Source organism: Myxine glutinosa, chromosome 9 (assembly GCF_964187855.1).
Source record: "Myxine glutinosa chromosome 9, kmMyxGlut1.1, whole genome shotgun sequence".
Classification (NCBI taxonomy): Eukaryota; Metazoa; Chordata; class Myxini; order Myxiniformes; family Myxinidae; genus Myxine; species Myxine glutinosa.
In genome coordinates, this window is record NC_136269.1 from 56899316 (window position 1) to 56927082 (window position 27767).

The following is a 27767-nucleotide window of genomic DNA, read 5'->3' on the forward strand; positions in this document are numbered from 1 at the left end:
CGAACAGCAATGCAATCTGTTCCATCAACATCGGCTGTGGTTGATGATGATGATGATGAGTCTGAGATTGAAAGCTCCGATTCAGGGGACAATGAATTCAAACTCCAAAGTCCATCTTCTGCCAAACAGGTGAAAAAGGGGCTCCCATCAAGGTGATCACTCCAGCAATAGTGGCAACTCTGGACAGAGTGAGTCTCTCAGATTGGCATGCTATGTTTGTGGTCAGTGCTTTTGCACAATCTATTGGTCATACCATTGAAGACAAGTGCAAGCGAACAATAATAAATAATTTAAGTAATTGAAAATAGATAATTATCTATGAATTGATGTATGATGCTAAAAATACTGTATCTTATTATTCATTAACATTTGTCAACATTTTGAGCAACCTCTAAATATTGTCCTATCAAGCTCAAAGTTTCACCACAAACTACTTTCTACAATAGGAATAGGGGCAGGCTTGTGGAGAAATGAAAATCCAATCTTCAAATTTTTGGACCACCCTATTGTGGTGCGGAGCCAGAAGAATGGGCTTCATTAGGAAGCAAGTTGTCTGAGGAAGAGGAAATAAAGGTACTGTCTTCTCTGTGATTAGGTGTACACAAAAGATCCGATGGAATATTTTGTAAAAGCAGGTCTTTAGGCAAATCCCAAGGCTGCAATGGTCCTGTCAATAGATGAAATGAGATAGGTTGGCCAGTATAATGGGATGCGACAGATGGAGAGTTAAATTTAGTGACAGATTAAATCAAGCAAACACATCGTGGGATGTGAATTTGAGATGAGCACAGTGGGCCAAATGGCCCCTTTCTTTCCTCATATAACTTTGTGCAATGACTCACCTGATAAAGGGAAGTGTGTTCTGTGTCAACCAGGTATCCCGTGTTTCCATTCGCATCCTCAGAACCCTGAACATGCAGAACCTTGTAATACAGCATCGGCCAGCTGTGTACAATATGTATGTGCATTGCACGTCAATCGACAAGATCTATAAGGTCAAAATACAACCGAATACACATCATGTAAATTTTCTGAAAATGCAATGATGTTTTACACGGGGGGGAGAGGGGCGGGGGGCGGGGGGGCGGGGGGGGTATTAAACACACAAGTAGAAAACTTCTCCCTAATAACGAACCGGGGATTCAGTGCTTCAACATCATGAGGAGGATTAGAAAGGTCATTAGTCATTATTTTCTAAAATAGAATACAGAAGAAAAATGTCAATCGGGGCACTCTGCTCTGACATTTATCTGATTTGGGCACATGAAGAAGAAGAAGAATTGATTGAAGAAGAAGATTTGGGCACATGATTCCTGTAAATTGGTGGATGGGGGAGTGGGGAAGGTATCTACACAAGCCGTGCAATGAGATGTACCCTTCTGGGGTCAAACCCTTGCTTGCATCCAGGAAGGCTTCCCGGCCCAATGTCGACGCCGAAATCACGTCCCCCACACAAAGCAACCTGGCAGCACAAATGAACAGGAATAAGAATACCTCCGGCGGCCTGAACAGTTTATGTTTTCTATCCACCAGAGGCCGGATCTGTATCCAGATCTGAACCAAAATCTAATCAATTTGTCCTCGTCACACACCCAACCTGTCCACCAGATTTTTTCCGAATCCATCCACAACCTTTTGAGATATCCTGTTCACATACAGACTGGCAGGAGTGAAAACATAACCTCCATCCACCTTTGGTGGCAGATGTAAAAAAAAAAAAAAGAAGAAGTATAATAGTTGTGAAATTACAATAAATTACATTCTAAAAAGCCATATTTAAATTGAAACTTTGGTTGGTATACTCACAGCATGAGAAAGGTGGGGGGCCGGGAAGTGGGGGGTGGTGGTGATTCATTATTCATTTGGGGCGGACGTACTTCCTATTACGTGGCAAAACAAAAATGGAAATGACAAATTCGCAGAGCTGAGGAAAGATACCAAAGAGGATCGTAAATAGTTTTGGCACATTGTCCTTTTTGTCATATGACACTTTGTCCTTTGGCACATTGTCCTTTGGCCTTTTGGCACATTGTCCTCTGGCGTTCAAAGCACAGGCACAAGCGTTCAATTTGGTGAATCAGATGCCCTCTAGAGAATCCTCGGTCTTCGTGGGGTGCCACCAAAGCTGATTAATCTGATTTCTGAACTATGCTATGGTACTGAGAGTGCGGTGAGGTGTGCTGATTCAATTTCTTACTTATTTCCAGTTGTTACTGGAGTTCATCAGGGATGTTAAATGGTCGTCACACTTTTGAGTGCTTGGGTGGACTGGATTCTGGGGAGGATGTCGGACATAGCCGCAGAGGGAGGTATTAAAAGGCCATGCACAGATACTGATGAGTAGTGCAGGGAGATTCACAGTCCAAAGTGTGGCAGTACCAGAGGGTATGGGGTAGTACCGAGAGTGTGGCAGTACCAGGGCAGAGAGAGAGAGAGAGAGAGAGAGAGAGAGAGAGAGAGAGAGAGAGAGAGAGAGAGAGAGAGAGAGAGAGAGAGAGATGTGGAGTTAGGAGCAGCAGGGAGCCAACGGAGGCTGCAGTTGAACACACCTTGATACCCACAGTACAGCCACGAATTTGAACTATAGCCAAGCTGCTGGCTATAATTTGATAATTCTTCATGAACACCCGTAGAATCTCTTACGACCTCCAAATAATGCTAACAGATAGAACATCCAGTTTAACGTCCATTCGTAGGACGGCGGGCACGGTGATGTATCACCCTGCCTGCAAAACAACAGGGTGAGTTATATCTGGCCCAAATGCAAACCCAGGCTAAACAGCTCATGGATGAATGCAACTACAGAATCTCTAATTAACATCATTGCTCTCTTAAGACTCCCAGCTGATGATTGTTTCATAGGCAGTGAAATTCAGCAATAAAAAATTTGAAATAAGGTCAAAAAAGTTCTTTTAGAAAAAAAGAAAAGAAACAGTAGGCCATGGATTACTTTTATGTAATTAACTCGTGGACTCTGACAACAAATTGATATTTATTTAATTATTTCCATTCAACACACACACACCTTGCAAAAAACTTCCAAAAACGAAGATGAAGATGTCATGCACCAAACTGAAACAGCAACGAATAGAGCCCAAACAATTGCAAAAAAGACAAAAGAAAAATACAAGATGAAATACCAGCAGATATATAGTGACAACTGGGAGAAATACAAAAGAGCAGGGGAAAATAAAAGAAGAGTTGGACAGATTGGAGATAGACAAAGAAGGATCACTGGAATGGCTAAGAAGAGGTCAGCTCAACTGGGACGGAGAACGAATCATTTATTAATGCTCAAGACAAAGGACACGACACCAATGGATTAAAAAAGATGGCAGGACTGAGTCAATCAGACAAGTGTAGGTTCTGCAAGGTAGAAACAGAAAGCACGAGTCACCTCCTACTGGGATATTTAAAAAACAACTCATGTCAGAGCAGATGTACACCCAAAGGCACAACAAGGTATGTGGAGTAATCCACTGGCATATCTGCAGAAATTGCAATATCCCCGTTCCACAAAACTCATGGAAACATGAACCAAAAGCCATCATTGAAAAGACAGAATGCTCACGTATGAGCTAATGATCCCATCCAGCATGAACATAGAAAATAAAGCATTGCGACAGAACATAGTACTCAGGAACAAAAAGGAAAAGACAGCATTGCTGATTGAGATATCAATACCCAGAGATTTTGGCCTAAATAATGTAGAAATCAAGAAAATGACCAAATACCAAGACCTCAAGAATGAAGTGAAAAGATCCTAGAAGCTGAAGAGCGCTGAAATTGTACCAGTGATAATTGGGGCAATGGGAATGATAAAGAAGAACCTTACAGAGATCTTAAAAACCATCCCTGGGAACATTACCACAAACAAACTACAGTTGGAGGCTGTATAGGGCTCAGCGACGATCCTGAAAAGAGCCCTTGGAACAAAACTCTGAGAACAACACAACTTCACAACTTAACCCATGAATCGCAATCCTTCACAGAAGCGGAGGTGGATACTTCGAGTTCTGGGAGGACTCCATTCCATCTTCTAAAGCCCAAATTATGGAGATAACAACCAACTAGACATACGCACATATGATTACACAAGATGGCGGCGGCGAAGGCAGTGGCATGATTTGCCACCTCCCTCTTGCCTGGGACAGAGAGGACCGAGGGATGCGTTGAATACATCAGTTTCAAAAGCAGTGAAGACTGGCACGAAAACAGCAGATTTAATGAGACGAGATGCTATGAGGTGCCTGATATCATGTCATTCAACATGCATTTGTGACATGGCCTGGCCCAGCAGCTTGGTGGGACTTGTGGCCCCTGTGCTGTCATGAGGATAGGGCCCGAGCTTTGGCGGATCTCCACTTGCAGGACCTCGACCGTTAAGGATGAGAGAGATGGGATTGAGGACCACGGACCACACCAATGGGATCGAGGCACACCAATGGGATCGAGGAACACGCCAAATACAATGGCCTCGATGGAAATGAGAACCGAACCATGCACGGCAGCTTTGGTGAGGCAAATGGCTGCGCATGTGGTGCCCGGATTCGCACGGATCAGCTGAGACGTGGCCTGGCCTTGCAACTTTTTGGGTTTTGCCGACCCCATCATGCTGAGAACGAAAACCCAAGCTTTGTTGACTCCCTTATTGCCATGTTATGCCTGCATGGCAAAGGAGCTGGGATCCAGTACCGTGAGTAGTGTATATATGTTGCTTCTGGGACACTCTCATTTTCCCATTGACTTACATGTTAATTTTTCCCCTCCCTCATTGCCCCTAAACACCTCCATTTCTCTCACCCTGTTCTTTACGAACCTTCTAACCTTTTGACATGTTATCCTTATTCATTAGACCACTTAAACAATGGTCCTTCTGTGTGAACCTGTGATCCTTCTGACCTTATGGACCTTTTAACCTTTTACTCTTAATATCATCTGGTGAATCATCTTTGGCCCACTCAAACAACGACCCTACAAATATTTGTTTATGCGTGGGAAATAATTTAATTCTCTTGCCACTCTCTTCACCATCTAATATATTAACAAAAAATATGTTTGAGTTTGGTTCTTTATTAAGATATTTTAACTGAGCTAAGATAAAATGGTAAACCTCCCTCAATGTTCTTGTTTGAGCGCCTCCAGTGCCACATACCATTTTTAAATTAAAGTATATATTTTCCTGACAACCATCAAAGTTTTCCGTCCACTCAAAAATATTTCCATCTTTTTTACCCAATTCACCGGTATTTAAATTAATTCTCTTATTTGTTTTGTAAATTGTTTTACCAGTTGTCTTTTCAATTATACCTATTTGATATTTTTCACATTCGTTATGTTTACCATTTATATACCAAGGTTGATTACACCTCCACTCTTTAGTCTGGTTGGTACTTGGTTCTATCATTTATATAATAGTAAAAAAGGCGGCGGTAGCCCGTTAAAATCCCTAACCCCCCTTTTTAACTTATCACTTATATACTTATATAACCATAAGGGAGACTATCAATTCCATTTTCTAAAATAAACCTCTTATCATCAAAAGCCCCCAATGCTTTCTTATTCACCTCTTCTGAATATAATTTATGTTTATAACTTCTTATTCCATTAATCTTTCTAAACTCTTCTTTCTTTGTTGTTAAACAGTTATAATAATCCTTAAAGTTTATTGTTTCTTTAATGACATTTTTCTTTATGCCTTTTAACTTCTTATCAGTTTTTTCAACGTTATTCACAATGTATTTATAAGCATAAGCCTTAGACCTCAATCCCACAAATTCACTCATGACTAGACTACGGATTTTTATGTTAAGAAAATAGGCCTTTTATGTTTTGAAAAGCGGAATTTTTTTTTTTAATGTGAAAAAATCCCGAAATATTTTTCCCCCCCGTTTTGTTCATTTTTTATTATTACCAAGTTTTTCAGAAATCAGTCAAAAAAAGAACAAAAAATGGTAAGCTTTTTCCTGCACAACATTAAGCACTCTGGGCTAGTAAACAGGTAAAAAATGACGTTCAGGTACCTTTATTGCAACCGCATTGTTTGATAAGTAGAGGACTAGAAGAAATTGACAAGACCCTTTTAGGAACGGTTAAAGTAGGTGTTTGAAATCATTATCTTGGTAATATTCTCCTTGGTGAGGCGGTGTCGGCGGTCGGTGAGGACGTTTCTGTAGACGGAGAAGGACCTTTCCACGTCGACGCTGACGATGGGGCAGTACCTCAAGAGGGGGATGTCAGCAAGCTTGACTCCAGCCGGCACACCAACCTCAGATCCGTGCTGATCTCCATCCAGGATCAAAGCCACTGTCCTCAGCACACCAATGTCGGGATTGCGCTGCAGCACCGCCTTGAACTTGGTGAGCAGGATCTCCTTACGGCAGCCTCGGATCTTTTCGAGCTCCTCCTTGGCCTGATCAAGGAGCTGGAAGGCCTTGGCCAGCTCCATGCCGGCCTCCTCCAGCTGCTTAAGGATCTTCGGGATGAACGACACGTGGGCATTTAAGAAGACCAAACTGAGCTTGATGTCCGCCTTTCCAAACAGGTCCTTGGCACTCCAGATTGCCATCGCGTCGTCATCGTTCAGCTGGTCCACAATGTCCTTGACGGCCTCGAAGTGCTCGGCGTAAAACACCGCGGCGTCGATCCACGTCCCCCACCGAGTCAGAATGGGCTCCGGGGGGAGAGAAAGATTGGGCTGCTGCTCCTTCCAAAAGACAACACGCGACGGGGCTTTGACGAACACCTTCTTCGTCGTGGCAATCAGGTCGTTGACGTCCTTGAACATTTATCGGACTGTCTCGCAGACACGGTGGAGCGCGTGGGCAACGCAAGTCACATGCAGCAAGTCCGGGAAGAGTTCCTTCAGGGCATGGCCAGCCTTGATCATATAGGCCGCGGCGTCGCTGACGAGGACCTTGAGGCACTCTGGCTTGAAATCAGGCCAAAGATAGCGCAGCGTGTCATTGACTGCACGCACGATCTCCCCGGAGTTGGTCTTCTCCAGAAACATGCACTGGACGAGGTGGGGACGAAAGTACCCCTCCTTGGACAAGCGTCCCGCGATGATGTTGGCCACATATCGACCTGCCGAATCGGTCGTCTCGTCGACGGACAGCCAGATGGGCTGCTGTCCGAGGTCGGCACGGATCCCCGCCAAGGCCTCGTCATAGCACTTGTCGAGGTAGTGCTTTCGAATCCAGCTTTCATCGGGGATCTGGAGAGTGATGTGCTTCTCCAGGAACGACCGGAGGGCAGGGTTTTCCAATTTCGACCATGGGATGCCAGCGGCCAGCATGGCCTGGCACAGCTCCTGAGCCACGACGTCGCACTTGTGCCTCTTTCCGCCACCAAAGTCCTCCATGGTGGCTTGCGTGACCGTCCTCTTCTTCTTCAAGGCCAAGTTGCTCTTGTGGCGGTCTCCTCGGACATGTTGGGCCAGCTCAGACTTCTGCTTCGCCCGGAAAGTCTTTTCACAAGCTCGACAGAAAGCCGTGTCACTCGACACGTACTTGAAGGTGGCCCCATCGCCGCCAGCGTTGAATTCCTTCAGCCACTTGTCACGAAGAGCAGCACTCATCTTGATAGGAGACTTGTTCACACTTTGTGTACACTCTCTCACTGTAGTACACCGCCTCACTGCTGTACACGCTGGGGACGCAACGCACGCAAGTGGACGCAACGTTTTGTTTTTGAGATCGATCGCAGTTAAAAAATTCGATCGCAGTTAAAAATTTCGATCGCAGTTTAAAATTTCGAAAAATTCCCTAATTTTTTTTAGCGTTGCCAGACATTTTCGATCAAAAAGGGCATTTTCTTTTATTTTTCCCGAAAAAGGGCGAAATTATTTTTTTCTCCGAAAATAGCAAAATAATTTTTTTGCGCGCAAAAAACCGTTTTATGTGAAAAAATAAAAAATATTTTTTCACATAAAAATCCAATGTGCACTCATGACATTTCCTCCTAATTCATCCTTAAACTTTCCAATCACCGTTTTATTTTTAGAAGAGAACAACTCACTCTCTGGACTGTAATTACTAGTGTCATAGATATTAATGTCCTTTTTCATGTCTGAATAAACATCATCAGTATTAATTTGCAAAATAAAACTATCTGTATCCATATAAAGTAGATGAACATCATTTTGATATTTCTTCCTCAAGTTATTATAAAAGTAATCATACATTAATGACTTTGATAAATCAAGAATTGATGTTCCAATATAAATAGGTTTGTCCATTTCAATACTCTCTTTAATCAAATGGATCGCACAAAAGTTCTCAGTTTTGATGCTTGTTTCCAAGATGTTGATAGTCTGATATTTTGTCTTTTCCTCACATTTTCCATGGTCTTACCAAAGACCGCATTATTCATCAATGTATAAAAGTCTTTCTCAAAATCTGTTTTTGACTCTGTTCTTCTTTGTGTATTAAAATCAATGTACCCCTTTAACCAATGACTTTGATTGAACTTTAGAACCCTATGGATCTTCTCTATTCTTAGACCTTTTGATAAATATTGTCGCAAATTTCTTTGGTGTAGAACATAATTTTTCTTGTTATATAATGTAGTAAGTAATTTTTCTGTTGATTCACCTATATTAAATGATTGTTGATAATCACTTAACCACTCCTTCTTTGGACTTTCCTTTTCACAAGCAAATGGGAGATCTTTGTGTAGGTTATGAAGTTCCTCTGGATATTTCAAATTGACCTCAAAATAATAACCAACTTTTGAATCATCCAATTCTTTTTGTGTAGAGATACATACATCTTGTAAAACCTTTTTGTAATCTTTTTCCTTTACCCATCTAAGTTTTCCATAAGGAAGAGCCTGAGACATTGCCCAGCCATACAGGTTGTTCGCATCATAATACATCAAGTAGGAGCTCTCTACCGATGGATCATAATTTGGAATGTACTTGTTATTTGCTTTAGCATATCTCTTTGAACAGACTTGTGAAATTCCTCCTCTCTTTGCCTTTTCAATCATCAAAAGCATATCAACATCAGTTATCAAATCCAAATCTTGTTTTGTCATTTTTAACATCGCGCTCCAAGCCAATCCAGGAGCAGTGTAATAGTGAGCAGGATCCAATCCATATCCAGAATGACAGATTGTTCTGAAAGCCTCAAACACATCAGCCAACAAAAGCACATCAGTTTTGAGGTACAAATCGTGATACTCACCAAGATTCTTAATGTTATATTTTTTCCAAACATTTTGTGCGTGTACATAATCTTTATCAGATATATGACTATTATTTAATTTGTTATAGAAATTTTCTTTTAAAGGAAGTTGTGTTTCATTGAATCTCTCAAATGAGTCCATATAGTCATAGGGGTAAATTCCCTTTTGTGTTAGAAAATCTTTATCTAAAAAATACTCTGAAAGACATGGAAACTCTTTTAGATTTTGAACCAAGTTAGCCAATGGACTTGCCATGAATTTAAATGTATCAAGAAATCTGATATGAGTAATAGGAGATGTGTGAATTGTTTTTGTGAATGAAATGTATTTCTGATCCGTGTTTGGAATTGCTGAGATACTTCCAGAAGTCTTTGAGAGTTCCTTGATAAATAGATGTGTATCATAATGAGCATTGTTATGAAGAAAGACAGGAATGAAAGAGGGGAGTTGATAATTAATATTACAACTTTGATGAGCCGGACCTCTATATTTACCAGTGAGATGACAATGGTCTCTAACCTTTAGACCTTTACCAATTTTCTCCTCACAAATATGACAGACATTGTTTTTTATAAATTCTCTTTTTTCTTTACTTGTTAAGGACATTGGTTTATTGGTTTCTCTCATTATCTTGGTTAATCGAACACAGTCTTTTTCTAGTCGTTTCACAAACTCCTCTGGGGTATTTGAGCCTCTATACATCTCTAACTTGTTATATTTATCACCAACGGATGATTTGATATAATAACAAAAACCACAAGGAGTATGTTTTTGATATTTATTTGTGTATGATTCTTTTGGATCTGGAGAAGCAGTATCAATTTTTTCTAAAATACTTTCAAAATCAGCATATATAACAAATGGATGTTTTATTGTTTTCTTTTCATCTTTGAATGTGATCTTTGAGCCTTTTTTAGGCATGTTGATTACCGTTGATTTATGTTCACCACAATAATTTGAATGTTTATCTAATCTTTCTTGTGTATGGAAGAAGTTAAGACAACGCATACAAATATATATTTTATTTGTTCTTTTACATACTTGTGGTTTTATTAATTTTGTAATATCTTTGATGTATGTATAATGTGAATTTTCCTCTGAATTAAAATATAGAAGATTAATATGAGTTTGTTTACAATTGTCAGAAAGCTTTAAAACCTGAATGTTGTTTGTTTCTGTTAGACCATAAACATTAACTGATAAATTATTCATCTTTTCAAATTTAGGAATATCATTTAAAGTCATCGGAAACTTTAGATCTTTCGTATTTAATGTATTCTCATATTTTTTATAATGAGATACTCTTTCATCATGAAAATGTGGAGGATGTAAGTGTGCTAAAATAGACCAGAGAAAACATTTATTGTCTTTATTTTTGATATTGATAACAGCTTTTCTATTTTTGATAACACTGGGTAAATCAATGTAAGAAGAAGCTTTTAGAGGGTCTGATTTAAGAATATGAATGTCTATGTAAATAATTTTTCCTATATTGAATCCACTTCCTACGATTGAATTATCCACATCTTGCTCTTGTTTAATAAGTTCATCATAGACTCCTGATGTTTTAAAATCTTGATATGAAGATATAAAGTGTGGCTCAGTTCTCATGTATGGTGTATCTATAACTCCTTTATCCTTTGTCATTTCTAATTTTACCCCCATATAAAATTTAAGTGGTTTCATTTCTTTTAGTGTTTTTTCAATCAATGTTTGAACAGCAGGTTTGACTATTTCTACAGCATCAACTATAGACTTTGGTTCGGGAGGTTTGAAGTTAAAGATTCGAATCCTGATATGTCTTTTGAAAGCACCATCAGTATTTTTAATAGTAAACAATTTTGACAAGTGTTTGTTAGTTTTAAGATGGGCTTTAAATAGTGGGGCGGCTTAGCCCAAATATTCAAAAGAATTGTGCATTTTGTGAAACAAGCACCAAATTTGGCACAAATGTACATTAATATGTTGCGAACATTTTCAGATATTGGGCCACTTGAAATTCCGTAATTTTTTTTTTCAAATTTTTTCAAATTTCGTAATTTCAAATTTTTCGGGTGACACCGTCACAATTTCGGTCTTCGAGGCCGGCCGATAGGCAAAGTGTGACCGGAAGGGACGAGGTTCTCCTGACCACGTGGCCCTCGATCTGGGAAGCGAGAGGCATTCCATTAGTGGACGCGCCCCTCACGCCCGACTTTTGGGCGGCCCCGGCAGGCCGTTTGTTTTGACATTCCGTGACAGGCCCCGCACCCCCACCTCCGGGCCGACCGGAAGCTTGTGCTGAGTACATCATACCTGAACAACTCAGTGAGGCAGAACACAGCAGTGCACACCAGGGTGACCCCTTCAGTGCATAAACCAATTAACCTGTCCACTGCAGGGCATATAGAAATGAAGTTATTTTCTGCATATAATAATAATATAAGTTCAGTTCTATATAACAATTTCTGTTATCACCACTACCACTACAACTACCACTACTACAAGCTTTGTCTGGAATTTTGTGGACTAACAGACAAACAGACAAACAGACAAGCTGGGATCAAAACATTACCACCTTCCACCATTGAGTGTAGAGGTAAACATCATGGAAATTATATCATGCCCTAGATTTAATTCATGCTTACCCGTGTATTTGCTTCACTGGTTCACAAGGTCTTTTGCATACATGTAATTCAGACTCTCGTCTTCATTGCTGACCACACAATGTTCGCAACATATTAATGTACATTTGTGCCAAATTTGGTGCTTGTATCACAAAATGCACAATTCTTTTGAATATTTGGGCTAAGCCGCCCCACTATATCGGCCGGCCTCGAAGACCGAAATTGTGACGGTGTCACCCGAAAAATTTGAAATTACGAAATTTGAAAAATAAAATTACGGAATTTCAAGTGGCCCAATATCTGAAAATGTTCGCAACATATTAATGTACATTTGTGCCAAATTTGGTGCTTGTATCACAAAATGCACAACAGGTTTGCTATGCTGCTACACTAAAACCCCTTCTTGAGGATGGTTGTTTTACAGACCTTACAATGTTTTGTTTTAGGTGGAAGAGGGGAAAGTTTGTTAAGAATGTTGTATGTATGTTTTGCGGTGAGAATATGTTGTTTATAATATTTTACTTCCTTCTCGCAAGTATCACAATAAACCATATTTATTGCGTGAGAAAACGTGGTGTTTTATATATATCACTGTGCTTAAAATAAAACACTTTTGAGCTTTACAGCTCCGTTTTATATATATCGCTGTGCTTAAAATAAAACACTTTTGAGCTTTACAGCTCCGTTTTATATATATCGCTGTGCTTAAACTAAAACACTTTTTCACTCAGAATCATCTAAGTCATAACTATCACATGAATACTCAGAATCATACTCAGAGTCATCAATAAAGCTACTCTCATAACTATCATTTGAGCACAAACTATTAGTATCATAACTATCATCTGTGTTCAATGAAATACTATCATCACCATCGTCCGAGTTCAATGAAATACTATCATCACTATCGTCCGAGTTCAATGAAATAGTAAAATCTTCACTGCTGTAATGACTCATATTTAATTAGCAGAAAAAACCTTTCCATCTATACCAATATACTTTCTTTCATTAACGGATTCAATCTCTACATTTTTAATATCAAAAGTTATCTTTAAATAATCTCTAACTATCATAGAACGAAATGACATTTCACCAGAAATATTAACATCATTCATTTTACTTAGATCTACACCCTTTGGATTATTAAAGTAAATACAAATTTCTCCACGAGTATTGTTGATGGTCTTATCATTCTTTTTCAAAGTATCATGGTCAATCACTTTTTCAAGCTTTGAATAAATTGCCAGGAGTAGAGGAGAAACTTTTGTTAGATTTACTTTAATGGATGTCTTTCCAGGTATAGTTAGAGCTCTTCCTTTAAATGAAATAGAGGGGCTCATGTTATTTTCCATAACTGGTTTTACCCAAAAATTTCCATATTTATCTTTGTTCAATTTAACATCTTTGACATATTTTTCTATATCTTTCACCGAAGTAGAGATTGATTGAAATTTGTCTTTTGTGCTTTGAAATATTGTATTTATTAATGAATAAACTTGCATTTAGTTTAAGTAAAAATTTACCACATAAATATGATAAGTTCTGAAGGATATTTAGAATTTCCAGACTCTCCATATGATAAATTAGAGAATTGTCCGGCTTGTGATAGAGTGGGGCTTAATGATGAGGATTCATATAAACAATGTTTATTCTGTGATTATATTCTAATTAATGATAATAAGAAATATAAAAAAACATATAACTCTTTTAAATTAGAACCAAAAATGAATTACTTTACAAGATTAATAAGAGAGATGAATGTTAAGCATTATGGTGATAATACACCATTTCTTACAAGGAAAGAGACTCTTTGTATTGAGGAAATGTATAAGGGTTTAATGATATTTATTATTCAAAATAATTTTAATGGAAATGTTAATACAAGATACTACATAAATAAAATAATGAATTATTTTGAAATTAAACCCGAACTCAGGATAAAATGTAGAGTTTCTAAAACAGCTCAAAAAAAGTTGGATGACTTGTTTTCCAAATATATAAATGAATGATTTTTTACCCGTTTGGGAAAATAAGATAAAATTTAATAACCATAAAAACATTCCAAATTCATTGAGATGTCTAATAGTTGGTTCAAGCGGATGTGGAAAAACCTGTTTGCTTTTAAAGATGCTCCTTACCCCCAACTTTTTAGATTATGATAATTTAATAATTTTTACGAAGTCAAGTTTTCAACCCGAGTATCAACTACTCTCACAGGGTTTTAATGCAGGTCTTAAAAAGGAAGACATTATCGGTTTATTTAAACTTCAAAACAAACTAAATGATTATAACATTGAGGATATAATACAACTATACACAAAGAATTAAGTTAAGCACCCCCCCCGTTTTTTTACAACCTCGCACATTACAAGTTTGTTGTCGTCAAAACAGTGTAATATACCCATGTTATTGCTATATTTTCTGGAGAAGTGATATTATGGTCACATAAAAACATAACAATCATGCCGTTTTCAATATTTTATTCTGAATAATTTAAGGTGGAATTTTTTGGGAATTTTAGGCATATTTTCACCTCAATTTAAGTATGGAGCTATAGGTCCATCACGGACAGTGTGGATGACGTTTATGTTTTCTAACGTACAGTCATTGTTCTGAGAAGACCTCTAGCGATCTTTGCGTCAATAACGTGTGTAGGACCCACGTGATCGGATCACTGACTCAACCCTACGTCTCATAGACCCTGTAAGCCGTCGTATGCGTTGCTGTGGCAGGTTGTTCCATTCCCGATGTAATGCACGTTCCAATTCATCCAGATTGGCTATTGGAGGGACCATCTTCGCAATTTGTCGTCCCAACATGTCCCGAACGTGCATTACATCGGGAATGGAACAACCTGCCACAGCAACGCATACGACGGCTTACAGGGTCTATGAGACGTAGGGTTGAGTCAGTGATCCGATCACGTGGGTCCTACACACGTTATTGACGCAAAGATCGCTAGAGGTCTTCTCAGAACAATGACTGTACGTTAGAAAACATAAACGTCATCCACACTGTCCGTGATGGACCTATAGCTCCATACTTAAATTGAGGTGAAAATATGCCTAAAATTCCCAAATAATTCCACCTTAAATTATTCAGAATAAAATATTGAAAACGGCATGATTGTTATGTTTTTATGTGACCATAATATCACTTCTCCAGAAAATATAGCAATAACATGGGTATATTACACTGTTTAGATGACAACAAACTTGTAATGTGCGAGGTTGTAAAAAAACGGGGGGGGTGCTTAACTTAATTCTTTGTGTATATTTTGTGATACACAGAAACCTAAACCAAAACCCATAACTTGTATTCTCAGTGATAATACGGATGATATACCTTCACCTCAAGATTTAGATAAATCAAAAAAGAACCTCGTCATCTTTGATGATTGTGTTAATGAGAGAAACCAAACAGTAATGGATAGCTACTATACAAGAGGGAGACATTCTTCTTGTAATTGTATTTATCTTAGTCAGTCATATTTTCAACTCCCTCGACGCTCAATAAGAAACAATGCTAATACTTTTATTTTATTTAAGTTAAATTCAATAGATGTAAATAATTTTTGGAGAGATAATTGCTCTACGTTATGTAGTAAAAAAGAATTTGAAAATTATATGAAACACACGATTGGAAAATATAAATATATTGTTGTGAAACAAGATGAGATATTAAAGGATGTATTTTTATTTTAAACATAATTACATATATAAATGACAACAATTATTATTAACCTTGTTGGTAAATCTGCTTCTGGAAAGAACTTTCATAAATCTAAACTCTTGAATAGTAAAAATGAAAAGATTGTAAGTTTTTTTTAAAAACACCCTATGATTCGTTTTGTGAGTACTACAACCAGAGCAAAGCGACCAGGAGAAGTAGAAGGGAAAGATTATTACTACATTTCAATGGAGGAACATATGCGATTGAGGAACAAAGGTCAAATATTTGAGGAGGTCTCTCTTGGTTCTACAAAATATTCACATTGTAAGAGTGAGTTAAATAAAGTAAAATCTAATGGTCTTGGGATTTTAGAAACTAATCCTGAAGGAATGAGACAAATTATTAAACAATTGTGTGGTGATGGAGTTAAGATTTTATCATTCGGTTTTGATATCGATGAGGAGACTCAACGCAAACGTATGAAAAGCAGAGATACAAGTATTAGTGAAGAAGAAATAACAACTCGTATTAATACCAATAAAGAATTTGATGAAATATTTAAAGAAAAAGATTTATTTCAACACATTTACTATAATGATGAAGAAAAGGAAAATTTTCCCATTGACCTTTACAATTCATTAAATTATATTTTTCAATACTAAATGAATGCTGAAGAAAGAGCAAGAAAGTTTAAGGAACATCAAGAGTTGGTTTCAAAAGTTGTAAAGCAACAGGAAGAGATAAAGAAGAAATGGAGACAGAAACTAACTGGTGAAGAAGCCTTTGAAAGAAAACAAGAGAAATTTTTTAAACCGCTTTTAAAAACTCAACACCCTACAGTTCCCACGGTAGAATTTACTCCGAAAAAACTTCAAATGCTCAAAGATTTTAGTCAGATAACAAAACAAGAACTTGGAAAATTACAATATGATGATGAAGGATTATTTCGGAAACTTGAGGAGGTAAATCAACCACCTAATTATGTTGTGGAAGCTCTTCAAAACAATGAATATTCGGCGGGTTCAAAAACCAGAGCAGGTCTCATTCCAACAGAAGAACCAGCAGTGTTTCATCTTGTGGAAGAAAAGGTATTGATATTTAATGATGAATTGATGTTCTTGAGTTCTACTCAACCAAATGTTAAATTAACTCCAAGATTAATGTTTCTTCTAACAAACCCCGGATTCAGCGGTTCAAAATATTTTGAGGAACCACTTGATATGGAAAGAGAGGAAGATAGGGTATATATTGAGTTGCTAAATGCACTTGATTATGGAGTTTCTGTTGCTGGTAAAAGTAAGAAGAATGAGAAGGAGAAACATATTATTGATGCTTTAAGTAAGCTTGGTTCGGGTGTTAGTTTTCTTCCAAATGACCCATCACAATTAGTTAATAGGCTATTATTGTTGTTAGGTAGTAAGAAGGCTGGAAACAACAATTGTTTTAATGAATCCTCAGCCATTTTAGATCAGTTGATGAACATGAAAATAATTAATAAATGTCAATACAAAGATATTTTATTAGATATTAAATAAGATGAGAAGCACAATTCTTAGTTTTAATTTCACAACGAGCGATTACACAGCTTCATTCCCTTACCCACTACAACTTGACCCCCTTACCTCATATGAGGCATCTTTGTTGTCAATGGAAACTTACAATACCCTTTTTAATATCACAGAGAAAAACAACAAGTTTAGTTATAATCCAGGAAGTGGATATAAAACTATAACCGTTTCACCTGGAGCTTACGAGATTTCTCAAATATCTTCAGAAGTCTCTCGCCTTATGAAAGAAAAAGGTGATGAACCAAAAAATATTGTAATAGATATTCAAAAACACACTTCAAAATCAACTATTAAACTTAAATATAATAATAAGTTGATTTCACGATTGAAAATTCGTTTAGAGAGCTATTGGGTTTCTCTTCAAAAAAGATTGAAAATAACGGGACGTTTTACAGTGATAATGTTATCCAAATATCCTCCGGTATAAATTCAGTATTAATTCATTGTGATTTGATTGATGGTGCTTATAACGATGGAATAAGAACAAATACAATATTTTCATTCAGTGCATACTCAACCCCGATTGGTTATAAATTTAATATGGAACCAAAAAATCTTGTCTATTTACCTGTGTCAGGAAAAACCATATACAGAGTAAATTTTAGGATAACTGACCAAGATAATCGTATGATATCCTTTAATGATGAAATTATATCCATCAGAATTCACCTACGTGAAGTTTTTCAATAAATAAATAATGGTTATTGTGAGAAAACATGAGTTGGGAAAATATAAAATAATTACAGGGGAGGGCATGTACCTTTCACCATACTATACAAGGTATGTGGGTAAAGGATACTATAAACCTAAGAGACAACGAGGTGTAGGTCATCAATTTCGAAATAAAGGAGATGGGATAATTGATACTCTAATGGGTATTGGTTCAACCATCCTTAAACATAAAGACCTAATTGGTTCAACTGCTTCTGCCGTGGGCTCCGTTGCGGGTGCTATAAAGAGTATAAAAGATGCTCAAAAGGAGTCTCATAAATTACAAGCAATCAAAGAAATTAAAAAAGGTAAAACTCAACTATCTTCACAAGAACGACAAAAAATCATTAAAATACTTGGGTCAGGGTTTCAACGATTTTAATACTATATAAATACAAGTATGGAAGCGATTGATAGTATCTATGATTTGGATGATACAATTATCATTTCAAACTCCACAAAAAAGGAAGACTATTTTAAGGTAAATGCTATAACAGGAACAGACTGGAATTCAAACGGAACAAAAAGTTTTGAAATAAATAATCAACAAACTTACTTGAATATAGCTGATAGTTTCTTGCTGTGTAAATTTAAATTCACTAAGGCTGCGAATAATACTAATGCTACACTCGTAAATGATTTCTTCTGAAAAATGTTTGATAGTGTTCGCCTGTATATTGGAACACAAGAGGTTGAAGCGGTTGATTATGTCTCTGCTACATCTGAAATGATGAAATTTACACTATATTCGTTTGGTGATAGAATGGGTAAGGGAGCTGTTGAAGGTTTTATTCCTGATATGTCAACGGGTACAAACACAGACCCTGGTTATAGTCAAAGGAAGGCAATGTATAATGATGACACAAAACCAGAGAATAGTTTTACCGTAGCAGTACCTCTGAAAGGTATATTTGGATTTTGTGATTATGACAAAGTTTTGTATGGTCTTAAAATTAGATTTCAACTACAAAGGAATGATAATGTAAATAGGTTGCTTTTTAGGGTTGAAAATGCTTTTGGAGACAACAATAAATTTGTTATTAATGATTTGTGTTGGTATATCAGTGAATATACTCCTAATCTTAAAACGGAAGAGATGTTAAATAGAAGACTTAACTCAAAGAAACCGCTAAATGTATCATACCTTAAAAGAAGATGTCAACACGTTAAACTGGAACACACTACCTACACTTGGAATTTGGGTGTTCTTCAAGGAAAGCCACGATACCTCTGGCTCATTTTTAAAAAACCAGATGGAGAGGACGGTACTAATAAGAATAATGCGCTGAGTGATAATGCTAAGGTGAAACAACTTCGGGTTTCTCTTGATGGCACATTTTATCCACGAGATAGATTGGAAATTGATTGGGAAAAAAATGATTATGCGGAAGCCTACAAGTCCTACCAAAAGGTGTGTGAAAGCAACGGTAATAAGGATCCTATTTTGGATATGGTTGCATTTCAAAAACTTTATACAATCTACGCAATTGACCTGAGTTCTCAAAAAGAAACTATAAAGTCTAATAGAGTGGATACTTCTCTATACATTGAAAGAGGGGAGAGTGAAGAGGTTAATGCATATTGTTTGCTTTTGGAGGAAACAGAATTACAGATTAATACAGATAATGGTGTTATGATTAATATCACATAGGTTTTTTCTCATAAATAAATGGTTGGGGTATATGTTAATCAAATCAATCTTAATAAATTAACATCTTGTATTCAAAATCAAAAGCCTTGTATTATTAATGTTAATACAATTCAAAGAAAAGGAGCTGTAAGAATTGATGTTTTACTCACACACACACACAAGTAAAAACACTAAATGATGTTGGATCTCTTAAAATTAAAATGACGAAACCTATGTTAAAGAAATATTCAATAGACGAGTCAAGAGGAGGATTTCTCCCGTTTCTAATTCCTTTATTTGCTGGTTTAAGTGCGGCGGGAGCATTGACTGGTGGTATTTCAGCAGCGGTAAAAACTGCTAACGAAAGGAAGGCACAACTAAAAGCTCAAAAAGAATTGGAAAGACATAACAAGGAGTTGGAGAAACAAATTAGTGGAAGTGGTGTAATTGTAGATTTTGCTCAAAAACTTGAAAGTCTACCTGATAAAGCTAGATTGTTGGTTAGAGATATGCTTTCCTCTATCGCTCAAGCGGGTGTTAAACTAACTAAACGGGGTAATGGATTGTATCTTTCTCATAAATAAATGGATAAATGGTTTAAACAATTTGGAAAGAATACAACGTCAAATATAGAACTTACTAAGTATTGTAAAACACTAAAAATTGATAATGTGGTTATTTGTATGAGAGATGAATTAATACATATAAATAAGAATACAAAGAATATTATTATGAATTTAGACACAGAATGGTTCTCATTGGGTTTGTATTCATAATAGTCAGGATAAATATTATTTTGATAGTTATGGTATGCCACCACCTGTTGAAGTAATACAATTCTTACAGAATGATGTTTATCAAACATTTCAAGTTCAAGAAATTAATTCTAAATGTTGTGGTCAATTATGTTTATATGTATTATTTCAACTCAACAATAATGAAAATTTTTATGATATCATTTTTAATCTAATATAAATGACTTATGTTGGAAAAGATGGTTCTATCTTTGGAAAATCCTCTCAGGATATTGATTTATCAAATTATTACACAAAGGCACAGGCTGAACGACAAAAATATAGTGTAAGTAAAAATATTAATATGAAGAATACTTATAAATTAATCAATTATCCAAACCCTACAGATGCAAATGACTTAATTAGATTTAGTGATTTATCACAATATATATTTTTAAAGAAAACAGCACGTTTTGTTAAACAAGTAAAATTTACAACCACAACACCTGGTTATACTGACCATACACCTTTCCTCATTGAATTTAACTACCTGCTTACAATTGAATTTTATAAAGAAGGACATATAGTTAATATGCGAATTAATAAATGGGGGTACGATATGCCTGATTTAGGGTATAATTGGTCTTTTTCAATAAACATAGAAAACCTACATGATTTGAATCAGTCTCGTAAAGAAGAATATTATCCACTTGGTGAGGATATGGATTTATGTGGAAGTACAATTAATAAACAACAAATACATGGTTTTAAGAAAAGAAAAATATATGATAGTATAGCGATGGTTAGCATGACAAAGAAGGAAGGTCATGAGATAAGGATAGAAAGCCGAGGAATACAAACCGATTTGGTAGTGGGAAGATGGAGTGGTATTACCTGTCATAATATTAATCTCACATATATTTCTGATACATAAATGGCAGGAAGAAGACTACAAGAGAATTATAATTTTTGTATTCAAGGATACCTACAAGAAAAGGGTGCTCGGTATTACATACCTTATGATTTGGAGCATATACATGGGAATTTTGTCATAAAAAACTGGCCTTATACTGATATTGTTAAACCCACAAATAGAGACTTGTTTAAAGTATTAAATAACAATGAACTTCTCAAAGTTATGAAATATAAAACTCTTTTAGAAATCGTCAACAAATCTTATTGGTATCCTATTATGAGAAAAATAATTATAGATACAAGAATATCTCAAAATCCAGATGAGTATATGTATAATATTCTTTGGGGTTTAAACTCAAGGGTAGCAAGGGATGAGGAAGGAGTTGAAGAAGAGAAGGAGAAAAGAGAGAAAAGAGAGAAGGAGGAGAGGGAACAAAGAGAGAGGGAGGAGAGGGAGATGGAAATCAGAGCGATTCAAAAAAGAGTGGATGTATTACAGCAAGAAGATCAATCTCAACTCACCGAAGAGGAAAATAAAGAAAGAATGAATGCTGTGAAAATATTGATATCAAAAATTGCTAAGATAAATGAGGAAGGAGTTAAAGAAGAGAAGGAGGAAAGAGAGAAAAAGGAGAAGGAGGAAAGGGAGAAAAAGGAGGAGGAGAGGGAGAAAAAGGAGAAGGAGGAGAGGGAGGAAAGGGAGCAAAGAGAGAGGGAGGAAAAATATAAAAAGATGGAAATCAGTGAGATTCGTAAAAGATTGAGTGTATTACAGCAAATAAATCAATCTCAACGCACCGAAGAGGAAATTAAAGAATTAACAACTCTTATGAAGATAATGGTTTCAAAAATAACAACGTCAATGTCTTCAATTTCAGGGAGGAGATTTAAACGAGAAAGTGGTGAAGAAGAAGAAGAAGAAGGAAAAGATTATGTGATTGATGATGTTGGTGTCATTGACTTTAGTTAGTTTTTATTTGTAAATAAATGGAGGAGAGAGTGAAGGCATTCCTTAGGATTCTTTATGTTTTAAAAATAAAGATTGAAATGTATATGTTGAAAACCAAAAAGGTTTTGATACTCTGTCGGAATTTTTCTGATAAATAAATATGAGTTATTGTCTCAAATGTAAAAAGAAAACTAAATCTAAAAATATCTCTTATGTTAAAGCTAAAAATAATAGAGTTTATCAAAAAGGAATATGTCAAGTATGTGGCTCTAAAAAGTGCCAATTCATCTCTCCTAAAAGAGGAGGAGACATACAAAAGTTTCTGTCAGGAAGTAAATTTACAACAACTGGAATTCCAGGGGAATTACACCTTCCAGGGTATTCTTTCTGTGGTCCAGGAACAAACTTGGATAAAAGATTAGATGAGGCTGACAATCCTAAACCTTGGTCTAAACCTACAAATAGGGTTGACGAAGTGTGTATGAAGCATGATATTGCTTATGGGAAAACCACTACGTTGACTGAAAAACATAAAGCCGACAGCGAAATGTTGTATAATTTGTCTTTGATACAAAATCCAACGTTGAGAGAGAAAGTTGATAGGTTTATTGTGAGAAATTTGATAAATGCTAAATTGAAACTTGGTCTTGGTTATTCCTCAAAAAACTATTAGGCTCTAATGATGTCATCAAGACTGAGGAGTATTTGGCTGAAGAATTACACAAACCTATAATCACAAAGTTTAAAAGAAGGAAGGTTTATTCTAAATACACCGACCACATATGGTCCACTGATTTAATTGAATTGAATAATGACAGGGGATACAGGTATGCTTTAACCGTTATTGATTTGAGGAGTAGATTTGCCTGGGTTGTCCCTTTAAAAAATAAAAGGGGTGATACTTTAATGTTAGCCTTTAAGCTAATATTTGATCGGGATAAAAGGAAACCAAAGAAGTTATGGACTGATGAGGGAACAGAGTTCTATAACAAAATATTCATGAAATTTCTTAAGGGGAAGGGTATTAAATTATACAGCACCTTTAATGAAGGAAAGGCAGTTGTTATTGAGCGTTTTAATCGTACTTTAAAAGAGAAATTATATAAAAAATTCACACAACTCGGTTCTCAAAAATGGGTGTATTTAATTCAGGATATTGTAGATAATTACAATAATACAGTTCATTCATCAACAAAATCAAAACCATCAGAAACATTTACAAAATTAGAATATGAAAAGGAGATTAATTTGAGGAAGCCCAAGTTCAAAGTTGGTGATATTGTAAGAATATACAAATGGAAAAGCCATTTTGAGAAAGGTTATACAAAGAGATGGACTAATGAATTATTTAAAATCGTTGATGTAATGGCTACAAACCCTTGGACCTACAAATTATATGATTTAAATGGAGAAGAAATCTTGGGTTCATTTTACTCACACAAATTACAAAAAACACAAGTAAGCAGATAATACCCTTGAAAATAATAAATAAATAAATAAAATGTAATGGGGATACGTTTTTTAATCTGTGAACCCCAAACACAGAATCCCACAACTTTTTAGTTGGGGCTTAACTTTTGTGTGTGTATAATGGGGATACGTTTTTAAATCTGTGAACCCCAAACACAGAATCCCACAACTTTTTAGTTGGGGCTTAACTTTTGTGTGTGTATAATGGGGATACGTTTTTAAATCTGTGAACCCCAAACACAGAATCCCACAACTTTTTAGTTGGGGCTTAACTTTTGTGTGTGTATAATGGGGATACGTTTTTAAATCTGTGAACCCCAAACACAGAATCCCACAACTTTTTAGTTGGGGCTTAACTTTTGTGTGTGTATAATGGGGATACGTTTTTAAATCTGTGAACCCCAAACACAGAATCCCACAATGTTTCAGTTGGGGCTTAACTTTTGTGTGTGTATAATGGGGATACGTTTTTAAATCTGTGAACCCCAAACACAGAATCCCTCAACTTTCCAGTTGGGGCTTAACTTTTGTGTGTGTGTGTGTATGTGTGAGTGAGTCATAATAATATACAAACCCTAACCCAACCCCATCCCTAACCCAAACCCATCCCTAACCCTCACATTCAAAATCCCACCCTAACCCAATCCCATCCCTAACCCAACCCCATCCCTAACCCAACCCTAACCCAACCCCATCCCTAACCCAACCCATCCCTAACCCTCACATTCAAAATCCCAACCCTAACCCAATCCCATCCCTAACCCAACCCCAACCCTAACCCTCACATTCAAAATCCCAACCCTAACCCAACCCCATCCCTAACCCAACCCCATCCCTAACCCTCACATTCAAAATCCCACCCAAACCCTAACATAATCTTTCTTTTCTTCTTTTTTTAAATACGTATTTCTTTTTTCTTTTTTTCCTCTTCCTCCAATTCTGTCTTTCAAGGCTTTCAAGTTTGAAGAAGTAGAAATGGGAAGAAAGAATTTTCCAACATTTTCTTCCTCGAACTTTCTTGATATTGCTTAAATCAAGCGTCATTAAATAAAGAACATTGTTCATTGCTTTAGAATCCAAAGAGTCTCCAAGAGGAACCCCACAGGTAGAGTCTCCAAAATAAAACCAACTTTCCAAGTTCCCAAAGTATAACCACATTCCTGTTGAGCCTCCAAGATAGGTATCACATTCCGAGTCATCAAAACAAAACCCCCATTCCGAGTCTCCAAAAATATAACCATCTTTCCAAGTCCCCAAGGTAGAACCACAATTTTCAGAAATATTGGGGGTTTCCGTGATAAGTCTCACATAGTATAACTGCGGACCATCAGGGAAAACTTCCCTTTCCCAATTTTTTAGGGTTTCTATGATGTGTCTCACATAGTATAACTGCGGACCATCAGGGAGAACTCTCCTTGCCCAATTTTTTAGGGTTTCTATGATGTGTCTCACATAGTATAACTGCGGACCATCAGGGAGAATTCCCATTTCACAATTTTTTAGGGTTTCTATGATGTGTCTCACATAGTATAACTGCGGACCATCAGGGAGAACTCCCCTTTCCCAATTTTCAGAAATTTGTGGGTCTCCAATGTATGACTTGTATTCTGGCTCATCAAGGTAGAACTTGTTCAGTGGGTTTTGTTTTGATAACTCACAACAAGTATCATCATGGTAAAACTCTTTTTCAGGATTTTGTGGATCTCCAAGGTATAACTCTTTGGCTGGGTCATCAAGGTAGAACTCGTTCTGGGGGTCTTGGTTGTTCAAAATGTCTTCAAACAAAAAAATAACTTCATCCCAAGTTGTGTTAAAAGCAGAATTTTCATTTCGTATCTCAGATACAATTTCCTGTGAAAGAAAATAACAATGTATTAATTTAATACAATATTTTTATTTGTATAAATCAAGCTCTATGAATATTAAAATAAACTTTGTTAACTCTTACACGAGTCTCATCTAAAAAAAAAAAAATTTAAAATAAATAATTAAATTAATAATTAATTAAATAAATTAATAAATAAATAAATAAATAAACAAACTTACCTCCATTGATAAGAGGTTCGAGTCCAGTTCATCAATCTGAAGGTTGAGTTCTACACAGGTAGTAGGACTCCAAGGAATAGCAAAGTTATCCCATTCCATTTCGGCATAGTAGTCCATTCTCAAGTGAAGCAGAAAGCGTGTTTGAAAAAGCCTGTGTGGTCGGTGCCTTTTATAAGGACTGGGTGTGTCATTTCCTGTGGAAATTCCCAGGGCGTGTCTTAACTGGAAATGATGTGATGGGAATTCCCTGAAAATGATGTAATGTATTACCTGGAAATGATACAATGCTAAAGAGTTTATAAAGTGGGTGGGGCTGAGCAAAAGTGGGCGGGGCTTAACAAAAGGGGCGGGGCTTACCAAAAAGTGGACGGAGCTTAACAAAAGGTGGACAGAGCCTACCAAAAAGTGTGTGGCACTGAAGGCGCTCAAACAAGTACATTGAGGGAGGTTTACCATTTTATCTTAGCTCAGTTAAAATATCTTAATAAAGAACCAAACTCAAACATATTTTTTGTTAATATATTAGATGGTGAAGAGAGTGGCAAGAGAATTAAATTATTTCCCACGCATAAACAAATATTTGTAGGGTCGTTGTTTGAGTGGGCCAAAGATGATTCACCAGATGATATTAAGAGTAAAAGGTTAAAAGGTCCATAAGGTCAGAAGGATCACAGGTTCACACAGAAGGACCATTGTTTAAGTGGTCTAATGAATAAGGATAACATGTCAAAAGGTTAGAAGGTTCGTAAAGAACAGGGTGAGAGAAATAGAGGTGTTTAGGGGCAATGAGGGAGGGGAAAAATTAACATGTAAGTCAATGGGAAAATGAGAGTGTCCCAGAAGCAACATATATACACTACTACCGTGCCATACAACAGCTTCATTGGCAGCTTTGGTGGGGGAGGGGTGCCCCCGTAGTTGCGCCGATCGACATGGGCTCGAGACGTGGCCTGGTGACCTGGCCTTGCCTTGCCTAGCGGCTTGATGGGTTTTTCCGACTCTATCCCATCAGGGTGGGATGAGACCGAAGAAGGATGAGACTGAGATGGATGAGATTGAGACGGCTTGGTCCACGAGTTGTGCATTGTTCCTTGCTAGGGTGAAGATGGATGCTTCAGGACCAGGGAAGGCTCTGTTTAGTCTTCGAGTTCCATCTCCTGAAACCCACCCATGTGTGGAGATCGCGGGCAACAACTTACACACACACACACACACACACACACACACACACACACACACACACACACACACACACACACACACACACACACACACACACACACACACCTGTCCTGTTTCACATTCAGATCTGAACCAATCACTAACGATGCTGAGCACCCAGGTTCACATCCCATATACTACCTGCATTTGTCCAATGTCTACTAAAGTACACTGATGGCTCTTCATGTCTTTGTCTCGCACTTGATTTAGTACATGCTCCACGATGAACCTTTGATAAATACAAACAAGGTAAATAGATTTTAAAAATGTGTTATATAGCACTTTCAAGGGTGGCAGAAATGATTTGAATTCTGCTCCAGCAATAAACTGTCATCCAGGTGTTTCATAAGTAAGGTATGTGCCGTCCCTCGGATGGATGTTAAACTATCCGTTCCATCTGCCAGCATTAGTTGATGGATGCTAAAAAACACACCGAGTCCTTCACGAAGAGAAGATGAGTTATCGCCGACACCATGAACAATTCAAAATTTCTGCTATAACCTACTTAATCAAACGTCAGGCCGGGCCAGTAAGCAGGGCGATACATCAACGTGGGATGGGAGAGGGGAGGGTAAGGAGCACGAATAACATGCTTTGGCTTTTTCCAGTTAAAAAGTTTCCAGAACAATCTCAGAACCCAATTAAAGTGAAATCAACACATCATGATGGGCATTGCACAATTTTCATCACAAGACACATCATTATTATTTACAAAAGTACTCAAAGCAATGGCAAATTAATTATTAATTCCCAGTTGTAAAAAGTTCCTGGTGGACTCTACCTTGGAGTGAGGAAATGCATGTGAAGGATGGAATCGTAGTTGCCATTCACGTTATAATTAGGAGATGCAACGGGGGACAGATGCGCAGATGTGGCATGGCCCGGAACCCACAGCATGGATTTGCTGTTCGTTTTAGACGCTCTTGGAACTGAGCCGTCCCCATTGTTGGCCCGTATCTGCAACATTTAATGGTACATCTTCACAAGATTTTTAAAAATCGATCCATCAGACACACGAGGAATCATCTGGTATTCACGCGTATCCTTTCTGCATAT

The 27767-nt window shown here is 37.0% G+C and overlaps 1 protein-coding gene across 3 annotated transcripts in view; it reads right to left on the minus strand.

Annotated features, from left to right (window-relative positions):
• PEX6 (peroxisomal biogenesis factor 6) overlaps positions 1-27767 on the minus strand; it is a 98062-nt gene that overhangs the window by 53202 nt on the left and 17093 nt on the right. For all 3 annotated transcript variants that reach the window (XR_013624531.1, XM_068129103.2, XM_068129104.2), the window contains 3 exons: positions 27493-27668; positions 1376-1462; positions 843-945 (listed from right to left, as the gene is read on the minus strand). Coding sequence is in view for 2 of the 3 variants with exons in the window: in XM_068129103.2 (XP_067985204.2) it covers positions 843-945; positions 1376-1462; positions 27493-27668 (366 nt within the window). In the remaining variant the exon portion in view is untranslated. The remainder of the gene's footprint in view (positions 1-842; positions 946-1375; positions 1463-27492; positions 27669-27767) is intronic.